At 42.2% G+C, this 12,321-nt stretch overlaps 1 protein-coding gene across 1 annotated transcript in view; it reads right to left on the bottom strand.

Annotated features, from left to right (window-relative positions):
- Positions 1 to 7,776, bottom strand: part of gpd1a (glycerol-3-phosphate dehydrogenase 1a) — a 10,783-nt gene extending 3,007 nt beyond the window's left edge. Inside the window, exons 1-5 of the mRNA XM_017467012.3 lie at positions 7,621 to 7,776; positions 5,342 to 5,519; positions 4,885 to 5,025; positions 4,331 to 4,469; positions 3,497 to 3,609 (exon numbers count right to left, since the gene is read on the bottom strand). Coding sequence (XP_017322501.1) covers positions 3,497 to 3,609; positions 4,331 to 4,469; positions 4,885 to 5,025; positions 5,342 to 5,519; positions 7,621 to 7,664 — 615 coding nt within the window. The 5' untranslated portion in view covers positions 7,665 to 7,776. The remainder of the gene's footprint in view (positions 1 to 3,496; positions 3,610 to 4,330; positions 4,470 to 4,884; positions 5,026 to 5,341; positions 5,520 to 7,620) is intronic.
- Positions 7,777 to 12,321: the final 4,545 nt, after the last annotated feature.

The raw sequence follows: 12,321 nt of genomic DNA, 5'->3' as shown, positions 1-12,321 counted from the left end.
TGTACATGGACGACGATAATCCGATACGAACCCGATTACGACGATACTCTGATTAAGAAACCAGCATGTAAACAGAGATTATTGATGACCTTAATCCCATTAAAGTCATACTCGGAGTAAACACGAATGTTATTAAGGCGTGTGGAGTATTCCTGTTTTAGTCGTGTAACAGACACGTACACACTTTAATCACGCTATTAACGTCGTGTGAGAGATTTCACCGCATTTTGCGACAGGACACGTGCACACACGGCGGCGCTCGACCGTTTGACAGCGAACAAGAGAGCACGGCTGCGTCCCAAACCGCGTACTTACCTACTACAGTATATAGTAGGAGAAATACATGTATCTCGGCTACTATACAGACGGTAAGTACGCGGTTTGGGACGCAGCCCACGTCTTCAAGCGGTCGTCTATTTGCACGTACGGCACGACAAATAATTAACCGCACTCGAAGCGTTCGTAAAATTAAACATGACACACCCGAAACTGTACACGGTCCCATAACGAAGACCGACTGTACGTCGATACGTGAAATTCCTGAGGGAACGTCGGACGGCGTGACGCGGTGACGTAATGACGTGTGACGTTAATCGCTCTGTGTTCTATAACACGTAACACAGGAACATGAAAGGAGTATTCTAACAGCGACTCATGTAAACACCTGAATCAGAATATCGTCTTATTCAGAATACGGTCGATAATCAGATCACCGCCGTCCGTGTAAACGTACTCGTAGTCTGCATGGTTTCGCCTGGTGTCCATGGTTACGTTTATGGTTCTTGCTTTCACCGTTCTGCACTTCAGTACATTCAATAAAAATCTGTACTTGCATCCGCCCGCCTGCTACACTCCCTGACACTACGTTTTCCCCTGCTTTAATAAAAAACGCTAAAAATAACAAAGCTTCCTGTGCCTTAATTTAAGAGTCACTTGTTTTTATTATGCTGTTTGAAGAAATCCTCTTATTGTAAGCTTTAAAAATAATAATAATAATAATAATAATAATAATAGAAATCATTATTAATCTTAGATTAAAGGATCAATTCTTAAAGCCAGCTCAATCGAGATACCAAAATACTCATTTTAAGTAAGTCTATTTTGAATAACTGAGATTCCATCGCATGTAATAAGCGCAGCTTGCTTAAATTTGGGCGTTTTTGTCTAGTGTTAAGATCCAATCGTGTTTTTATTGACAAGATATTTTTCTAAGAATTGTTACCCGAGTCAGTTTTGCTTGATTTTAGTTCACTTGATTAAGTGTGCTTTTTTGCAGTGCGAGTCGCTCACGGGTTAAATTCTTAGCCTAGCGATTGGAAGGCTGCGAGTTCAGATCCGAGGAATGATCAGAAAGCCGCTGCTGGGTCTTTCAGAGAGGCGCTTTATCCATCAGCTGCTCATCTGTATGCCTGGACTGTCTTCTCTCTGCATTTAAATGGATTCTGGATAACGCGTTACACTCACTCCGTTGGCAGCCGCGCTTATTAAAAGCAACTTGCGAAATTTGCCGGAATGAACAAATGTAAATGTAAATCGTTGTGTGTTTCAGAAATGCTTCAGAAAAAGCAGGCCACAGCCAATAACGGTCACATTAAAGTCCACACACAGCAGTGTTAAAAACATGAAGGCAATACTTTTACAAGCGCAGACAGATTTCATTACCGCGAGAGGACTTTTCAAGCAACTATACATGCATTTTGAATAATGCGTTCTTCATCTGATCAAATTTCAGGCCTGTAATAAATAAAGGATGGAATATAAAATGTATTCCGGTATCTGATGTTGACATTTCAACCAAAAATCTACGATCTACTGTAGCCTGGACGCTCGTCTGAGCAGTGCGCGAGAAACAGGGCTCTGGGGCTTATTGCTTAACCGTGGAAGTGTCTGTAACGACGCCATCGCACAGTTAAATTACTCCATTTAACCACGCGAGCTTGTTCCTTCCGCCTTTTAGAAACAGGCCGCGGGAGCCAAATGCATCACGTTCAAGTCAGGACTTTGTTCAGTCCGTCTTGGAACGAGACGCGTCACGTGACGTCATGGCGATGCGCATTCACGTGCGTTGAACATGAGTACAGCTGAAAGGTCTCATCAAAGGCACCAACAAAGATCACTGCAAATTTTGTGCAACAATGTTGATAGTTGATGTCACTGACGACGTTTACACGGACGGCGGTAATCTAATTATCGACCGTATTCTGAATAAGACGATATTCTGATTAAGGTGTTTACATGAGTCGCTTTTAGAACACTCCTTTCGTGTTCCTGTGTTACGTGTTATAGAACACAGAGCGATTAATGTCACACGTCATTACGTCGCCACGCCACGCCGTCCGACGTTCCCTCAGGAATTTCACGTATCGACATATAGTCCGTCTTCATTATGGGACCGTGTACGGTTTCGGGTGTGTCATGTTTAATTTTATGAACACTTCAAGTGCGGTTAATTATTTGTCGCGCCGTACGTGCAAACAGACGAGCGCTTGAAGCCGTGGGCTGCGTCCCAAACCGTGTACTCACCGTATATATAGTAGCCGAGATACATGTATTTCTCCTACTACATACTGTAGTACTTAAGTACGCGGTTTGGGACGCAGCCGTGCTCTCTTGTTCGCCGTCAAACGGTCGAGCGCCGCCGTGTGTGCACGTGTCCTGTCTCACAATGCGGTGAAAACTCCCACACGACGTTAATAGTGTGATTAAGGTGTGTACGTGTCTGTTACACGACTAAAACAGGAACACTCCACACGCCTTAATAACATTCGTGTTTACTCCGAGTGTGACTTTAATCGGATTAAGGTCATTGATAATCTCTGTTTACATGCTGGTTTCTTAATCAGAGTATCGTCGTAATCGGGTTCGTATCGGATTATCGTTGTCCATGTCAACGTACTGAGTGTTTCATATCATTGATATTATCTGTGGTGAATTCCCCATCTCAGTTGCATGTTTCTCAGCGCACTGATTTCATTTACGCCCCATTTACGCCCCATCCCGCCATCGGTGCGTTTCCTGATTGTGTCGAGGTGTTCACTACTACGCCCTCGATTAGTTTGTGATTATACACCCTGTTTTGTTTCAGTTTCGTCGCAAAGTCTTACTCTTATGCAGATCCCGTTTGTATTTTTCCGTCCATGGCCGTGGATTTTTCCTGGCTGGGTTTCCCCCCCCCCCCCCCCCTCCCCTGCCTGTGCTCTGGATTCCTGACAACGACTCACACACTCACGGATTCGTTGCTTAGTAGCCATGCTTGTTTTCCACTTTTGCTACGATCGTGTCGGATATTAAGCAGACGCACACAGCCGTAACCGCGCTAGCAGTTTACTGGCTGCGTATGAAAGATCGAGGGTGAGGGAGTACGTGCATACGAACGCTTTATTTGGAAGGACGACGCGAGTACGCCGCAGATGTGAAAAAGTTCCACCTCTGCTGTAATGCTGAGTCGGAAACAAAGCCGAGAGGATGGACCGAGGTGTGAATCAGGAGAGCTAACCTTCAGAGCTCCACAGATCTCCACCACGTCCGCTTCCTCCACTACCGTGACCCGGAAGTGATCAGTCTGCATCAGCTCCTTCAGTAAAGCTCCGTGGGCCTTGTCTTTAGAGCCTAACACACACACACAAGTAAAGTTCTATTTGTACTATATAATACTTTCTCTGGAGTTACCAAATGGCGGTCTGCTTAACGAATTACTGTCATTTATCCTGTTGGGATAATGGTTGGCAGATATTTTGGCACCCTGTGATCTGGTTGTTGGTGTGCCTTACACTATCCCTATACATTTAGTACCCATGTAATGAAAATTGATGTCTTAAAGCTAAAAAAAAAACACCCCAAAACATTATAGACACAGATCCTTTATATAGTACAGTGTGTCCTTTTCCTGAAGTTAGTCAAAATATTTTTCAAAACTGCTGGTGATTTGGGGTTGACAACCATATTTACATCCAGTCAAATGTTCTCTCGGTCCCTCTTCCAAAAAGAAATATCAAATCATGAATAGATTTGGGTGGAAAGTGAGTGAGAGAGAGAGAGAGAGAGAGAGAGAGAGAGTGAGAGAGTGAGAGAGAGAGGGAACTGTTTACAGCTGCTATAAAGTAAGTGAGAACAGGAACTAACTTGCTTTGCAGACGTTCCACAACGTTAAACATAACTATAAAGGGATAAAAAAGTATGACGTGTCGTCCGGTAATAAATACAATCGATAAGTGCCGGGTATCTGCTTTGGTATAAAACACTCGAGCTAAGAAACGTGGCGTAACAGGATGCCATAAAGTGTTTTATTCCGCACTTATATGAATGTAAAGGGAAATGGGATTCATCTTACCGATGGTGGTCTCGCAGAATTTCTCGTCTGCCACTTCGTTAGCGATGTTTGCTCCCATTAATACGCTCACACTAATGCCTAGCTTCTCCCGAATTACCGCCGAGATCAGCTTCAGGCCATCAGGACTCTCGTCCACCCCCTACCCCCACACACACACACACACACACACACACACACACACACACACACATGCTGTGTCATATGCTTTAAACGCAGACATCTTGTGATCTTAGAATTCAGTGTTCCCCTTTTCTCTGTTCACACTACTGAGTGTGACAACACACACACACACACACACACACACACACACACACACACACACGTGACTACAATCTTAAGATACCAAGAGTCAATAAGAAATGCATGCTCAGCAGAAAAGAGTAGAAAACAACGAAATGCAAAGTCTGAAAGGGTCAGACGCTACTTGACAAGGGTCTTATACTGTGTATACAGAAAGTCACTGTCTATAAAATGTGTGTGCGTTTGTGTGTGTGATACGTGATGTTCGTTGAGGTGTGTGTGTGTGTGTGTGTTTGTGCGAGTGAATGTGAGACCTTGATAAGTGACAATCCCAGAGCGTCTTGTTTAATCTTTCCTCGCACTGTGTCACACACTCGGCGGATAAACTGATGAGGGATCACAAAGAGCAGAATATCCGCACCACTGACGGCCTCGACGAGATCCGCCACCGCTACCTGAGAGAGAGAGAGAGAGAGAGAGAGAGAGAGAGAGAGAGAGAGAGTGTATTATTATTATTATTATTATTATTATTATTATTAGTGTTACTGGTTTGGCCAGGAACGTCATTTTTTCTGGCAGTAAAAGGAAATAAATGGAGGCAGAGAGAAAGAGCGAGAAAGAGAGAGAGATAATGGAGAGTGTGAGAAAATCTGAGAGATGAAAGAGAGAGGGAAAGGGGAATTCACTGAATAGATACGGAGACGATAGATAATCAGAAGTCTTCTGATCAGTGGAGTGTGTGTGGCGAGTTTGCAGAACCTCGTCACTCACCACGTTCTCCGGCAGCTTGTGTCCTGGCAGGTATTTAACGTTCTCGTGCACTGTGTTAATGATCTCTGTGAGTTTCCGGCCATCCACCATCTCCTCAAACACCCACATCCTGACTTGAGAGTCGAACTTCGAGTTCTGTCCTGCGTTCAGCCCGACGAGCTTGGCAATGGCAGAACCCCTGAAAAAGAGAGAGAAATTCCTTTATTTAAATATGTGTACATTGTGTCTCAATGTCTGAAGGAGGCGTGGCCACGGTGTCTATCAGTCTCAGTGGAAGAGGCGTGGCCTCTGTGCCTGTCAGACTCAGTGAAAGAGGTGTGGCTTCTGTGGCTGTCAGGCTCAGTGAAAGAGGCGTGGCCTCTGTGCCTGTCAGACTCAGTGAAAGAGACTTGGCCTCTGTGCCTGTCAGACTCAGTGAAAGAGGTGTGGCTTCTGTGGCTGTCAGTCTCAGTGAAAGAGGTGTGGCTTCTGTGGCTGTCAGTCTCAGTGAAAGAGGTGTGGCCTCTGTGCCTGTCAGACTCAGTGAAAGAGGTGTGGCCTCTGTGCCTGTCAGACTCAGTGAAAGAGGTGTGGCCTCTGTTCCTGTCAGTCTCAGTGAAAGAGGCGTGGCCTCTGTGCCTGTCAGACACATAAATAAAGGTGTACCTGTCAGTCTCAGTGAAGGAAGTGTGGCCTTGGTGTTTGTTAGTACCAGTGACTTTTCTGTGTCTGTCAGTCTCAGTGAAAGAGGCGTGGCCTCTTTTAAAAATGTAAGAGTTTACATTTTATTCATGGCATTTGGCAAACACCCTTATCCAGAGCGACTTACATTTATCTAATTTTTATCAGATAAGGGCCTTGCTCAAGGGCCCAGCAGTGGCAGCTCGGTGGTGCTGGGATTTTAACTCACGACCTTCCGATCAGTAGTCCAATATCTTAACCACTGAGCTACCGCCGCCCTCAGCCTCATGCTTCAGCTCCTATAGACATGTGACAGGCTGTAAACATGGGAACCTGTTAGACCGTGCTGACGGACTTGACCATGTGTTTCACACGTTCTTGTGCCTCCCTGCACATTGCTTGGACACAGCGAACCAGCCGCAGCCAAACAATTCATAGCCAACCCCATACCCACCTGTTGTGTGCTGCTAATGATAACGTGAGCTCCAAAATCATAAACTACCACAGCACTGAACCTAGCGAGTGCTGATTATTTGTTTCAGTACTAATTTAATTCATTCAGATTGTTTTTCATGACTTTCCTTCATTATCCTTCATTATAAATATCATAAATGCTCAGAAATGTAAGTTAACATATTAACAGTGGAACAATAAAGAACAGAAGTGATCTTTTGCCTCCTATTGTTTGATTTGAATTTTGAAAAACTCTCAGAGAAGTCGTTTCTCGTTCACTCTTCGGCTGCGTCTTTGTTTCAATAACAGATTTCCCTGAATATTTTAATATCGGTTGATATTTTTAATATCCGTCTCCGGTTCTGTGCACGTCGAGATGTTTTGTTATTCAGCCTGTAAGAGCGTTTATTTATTTATTTATTTATTTATTTTATTCATCCCCACTGCACAGCGCAAAATACTTGACCATTTGAGCCTGTTTGGACTTAATAAATTAATAAATAAACACGTTGACAGTGATAATCATTAACCACCTGTAGAGAAAACACACACACACACACACACACACACATACAGAGTTTATATTTCAACCTTTACAGTGGTTTAAAAGTTTAAAGTGGTACAGTTTAGTACCCTTTTTTGACCATAATAATAAAATAAAACTACTGTCTATAAAATAAAACTAATAGTATTGCTATAATATTTGGGATGTTTCTAGGGGGAGGGGGGGGGGGGGGGGTGTAATATTTGATATATTGCCAAAAATTCTAAAGGTTTTTAAAAGTGTAAAAAAAAAAAAAAAAAAAATATCAACAAACATTATCAATAGTGAATGTCTATTGGGTCTTATATTTATATATTTATTACAAAATAATACTTATTGTAATGATTCAATAATTTCTTTATTTTTTAAAGCAAGATAAAAAAATTTTTTAACTTCAGGCTATGACAAAGTGTTTTATTTGATTGTATTTTAATTCATTTTTAATACCATCGTTTGAATAATGAGCCAAGCTGCAGTGCTGCTTGCTTTTTAAAAAAAAATAATTTAAAAAAAAAAATTTTAACATAAATATTGTGTTTTTACAAAATGTCTGAGTCAAAAAGCTGCTCATATCCCACAAGAACACCCCACGGATATGAAAACGAGGTTTAGAAGCTCTTACCAGTTCCCTGAGCCGACGATACACACTTTCTTTGGAGTTGCCATATCTTCAGACTGGCTCAGCTTGCTCGCTCACACACACACACACACACACACACACCCCGGCTGACAAACAGCACTTTCGCGTGCTACGCGCAAGCCACGCCCCCTGCTCTCCTATTAGCTATTCGAACCCCGCCCACTTGTGTCATTTGGTGTGGGTGTATATATATACAGCTGGATTGTTTGCTTATAAATACTCCACTCATAAATCCTGCTCATGTATAAGTGTCCTTGTAGGATCTTTCCCCCCTCTTTGATTATAATCATGGTGCACTTTCTGACTTTTCTTACGTTCAAGACTTCTTGAACTGTGCTTCTGACTGCAGCATGTGTATTTAATGACGCGAAGAAAAACCCTCTACACAGTGAGAACTTTGTGAGCTTCTTTAATAATAAAAAAAAAACAACAACAACAACAATCCAGCAGTTTACTCTTTCAGTTATATGCCTTTTGTCTTCAATTTGCTCTCATTCGTGCAGTTGATGTATAAACTGAGTTGTTGTGGAAACTAACAACCCAACTGGCCTAAGGCCTGCTGAGCGGGGTGGTCGTAAAACCTGAATTTTAGCATGTTTTCGTGTAAACAAATGAAGATAAGCTCAGGAAGAGACAAAAAAAACAACAACAACTGGTTCACATTCACACCTGGTTAACATTTACTGAAGGTAATTCGATTACACAGAGAACAGAGAAGCAATCGGGCAGAAATCCTTATCAGACGTTGCATTTCAATAGGCGAGAGTAACTTTGCGTCTTTAACCACTGATAATTAATTTACACATAAAGCTCAATGGGTTCGAATTCCTTTGTACAATCCATTTGAGTTGCGTGCTGTATGACAATCTGCGACACGTTTTTTCGCTTTAAAACGCTTTGTTCATTTTGATGTGCATACGTGTTTCCATTTCTTTATTTATTCGTTTGAGATATCGGCCCATTAGTGCAAAGAACATTAACGAGAGCAACTTGGGGTTCGGGAACCGAGGCAAAGCAGAAGAGGAGATGACCAACAAACTCAAAATCATGGTATGCAGTGCGGTTTTGATCTTGCTTTTTTTTTGGTAAATGGTATATAGCGCTTTTTTAACCCTAGTGGTTCCAAAGCGCTATTGCATTCACCCACCAATGGTAGCAGAGCTGCCATGCAAGGCGCTAACTTGCCATTGGGAGCAGCTTGGGGTTCAGTGTCTTGCCCAAGGACACTTCGGCATGTGGAGTCACATGGGCCAGGAATCGAACCACCAACTGTACGATTAGCGGACAACCCGCTCTACCACCTCAGCCACAGCCGCCCACGCATTTTGTACATTAATGTCAGTATATGGGGGGGGGGACGGGACGGGACCATGTTTTGTTGGAATGAACGACATTTCAACAGCTCATACCACAGAATGCACATCGGTCACGCTAATGTCATACAAAGCTACCATTCTGTTCCCTGGAAAAAAAAATAAAGTTCTACAGTTCAGTCCTAGGAATGTTTTCAACGTTTATGACAAAGGACACTTTGTGTGAAAAAAGGCCTCATTGATAGAAATTGTCTGTGAAACAGTACTCCTCGGTGTGAGAGTGTATCACTGTGTAGTCAAATTCAGGGAGAAGGAGCAGGCTAATCACATGAAGTGAGGACACAAAAGCTGACCAAACAAATGCACAGTTCCCTTCACAGTGCTTCTCTGTAGCCTCCTACACAACCACACACCCATAAGTATATCCCCAGGGCAGGGTTGTCCATTAGGCGGTACAGTACAGACGTCTGCGAAAGGCTCTGGTGTGGTAAAGGAGCCCCCATGTGGTTATCTTTTTCTATTTATTAGGGGTGTAAACCTCAAGGTTCCACATGATACAATATAATTTTGCTTTTGAATTCATAAGGCAATGATTCAATATTTGACGATACCGCTGATTCTGCGACGTTCACGTTTACGGCATTTCGCAGGCGGCCTTATCCGGACCGACTTACAGAAGTGCTTTGAAGTCTCTGTTAATAAATACATCCCGGTAATTTAAGTTCTTTAAGAAGAGGTAGGTCTTTAGATATTGTTTGAAGACCGCCAGAGACTCAGCTGTTCGGACTCAGCTGTTCATTCATCCCACCACCTAGGTGCCAGAACAGAGAGGAGTGTTGATGCATGCCTAATTTGTACCCTGAGAGATGGTGGCACCAGTCGAGCAGTGCTAGAGGATCGGAGGGAGCGCGGTGCAGTGCGGGGTGTGATACAGTAAGTGATTTGAGGTAAGTGGGTGCTGGTCGTTTTCTGGCTTTGTAGGCGAGCATCAGTGTTTTAAATCTGATGCGGGCAGCTACAGGAAGTGGAGTGGTGCGGGAGTCACGCAGCTGTATTCTGGATCAGTTGCAGAGGTCGAATGGCGCTCCAAGGTAGACCTGTCAGGAGTGAGTTGAAATAGTCCAGTCTTGAAATGACAGCATTTCAATGGCCTGTATGAATAGAAATGGGCGAATCCTTCTGATGTTGTAAAGGAGATTAGCAGTGTGAGAGGATAAGGACAGTTGATTGTCCATAGTTACCCCAAGGTTGGGACCGAAGGTCAGATCGGTTACTGATCGCAAGATCCTGACGAGGTGATGAATCACCTGGGATGAACAGCAGTTCAGTTTTGCTGGGATTAAGGTTCAGCTGATGAGCTGCCATCCATGATGAGATCTGAGCAGAAACAAGAGGGTCTGAGGGAGGGAAGGAGAGGATGAGTCGAGTGCCATCCGCATAGCAGTGGTATGAAAACTCATGTGAGGATATGACCTCACCAAGAGATCGAGTATAGAGGGAGAACAGAAGAGGACCAAGGCTCAGGCCTTGTGGGACACCAGTGGAGAGGATGTGGGGAGGGAATTTCCAGGTAGGAAGCAAACCATTGCCATTCTGCACCACGAATTCCAAGACTGCTAACATATAATATGACCAGATTTTGATTCATAAGGCAACGATTCGATTTCTGACAATACCACTGAATCTTCTATGATATGATTTTGATTCATAAGGCAACAATTCATATTTGATGATACCGCTGATTCTGCTATGATACGATACGATGCGATTTGATCCTCTAATCGATATGTGACCAACATTGTTCAGAATCTGGAACAAAAGCCTATGGTTAATTTGCAATCGATGACATAGAGAAGGTCTAATTTAAGTATCAGAGTTACGGGCAGATCACCTTGCTAATCTATTTACCCCCCAGCTGTTTGTCCTTTTTTTTTATTATATAATAATTTATTTCTAATCAATTTATCATTGCTGCCTCGGTTCATTTCAGTTGTAGCCTTTTAAACTGATTGTTAAACCCCTAATATTCATTGTTGCTAAAAGTTGTGCTAATCAGAAAGTGATAGTGAGTGCGAGTAAATGTAAACTAAGAGAAAAGGACTAAGCAGAAAAGACTAATATCCTGATTCTGATCCAAAAACAAAAGCATCATATTGGTCCACGCATTGCCAGAAGGCAGGTCAGGGGCGGTGCGGTCTACTTTAAAATATCTTGTCTGCATTGAACCATGACTGGTCATCACTTTGTGATCTCCCTGTTTAGCTAGCTAAATATCTAGATACAGCTAGCTGGATATAAATAAGATTTCCTCCTGTGTGAACAAAGCCAAAGTGAGCACATTAGCTGTGGCCAATTTCCTAGCTTGCTAGCTAGCTAAGCTTATATCTGTGTTTGCTAGCTTGCTATCATTAGTAAGCTGTTGTAATATTTTTTGTTAGGTTTTGTTGTTGTTGTTGTTGTTGTTTTTAAATTAGCTAAATAGCACACTGTTTGTCCATCTAGCTAACATTACAAAGTGAGTGTAGCCAGTGATACCTGTGTTTTTCACAGCTGCTAGCACAACATTTATCTGACTTGTATTGTAGTAATGTTTAAGGGGGGGGAAAATGGACAAGAATTTACTTGATATGCTGTTTTTGTGTCAGGGTAGATTTTGCTAGTTAAATGTCAGGCAGAGTTTTCTGTATTTCACCCACATAGTATTTTAATCACAGGGAACAAGTTTCTAAGCTAAACTCTAGACTATATGTTTGTTCTCTCATGCTAATGTTTCAGATTGAAGCTGCTGAGAGCGTAGTTTACGTTAGCTAGAGATTAGCTAGTGAAGTCTCAGAAGATTCACAGTTGCTAGCATAGTACTTAGCTGACTTGCAATGCCGGAATATGCTTAAGAGACTTAAAGCTGGATGGACTTTCCTGTTTCTCTCCCGTGTCTCACGAAATAAGTACACAAAAAGACCACAAGGCAGTACATTTACTGTTGAGTTTTTATTTTTTCTTTAAAAAAACAAAAACAAAACACATATACTTTATCAGTGTTTCTCAGTCCTGGTCATGGGGTACCACTACACTGCACATTTCCCCCCAGTTCAGCCCAGTTTAGGCTTTTCAATGAACTGAGATACACTTCACAACGTAATAAGCATGAAATCAATACAGATAGCAATCATAATAATAATAATAATAATAATAATAATAATAATAATAAGAGGCATTCTGGTTACTGAAGCTGTTGTACAATTCGCTAGTTCTCTTGTGCTTTGAGCATTCAGGTTTTTTTTAAAAATAAATATAACACAAATATATATATATATATATATATATATATATATATATATATATATATATATATATATATATATATCTCAGT

The sequence above is a fragment of the Ictalurus punctatus genome, chromosome 5 (genome assembly GCF_001660625.3).
Source record: "Ictalurus punctatus breed USDA103 chromosome 5, Coco_2.0, whole genome shotgun sequence".
Lineage (NCBI taxonomy): Eukaryota > Metazoa > Chordata > Actinopteri > Siluriformes > Ictaluridae > Ictalurus > Ictalurus punctatus.
This window is presented reverse-complemented; position numbering and strand designations above follow the sequence as displayed.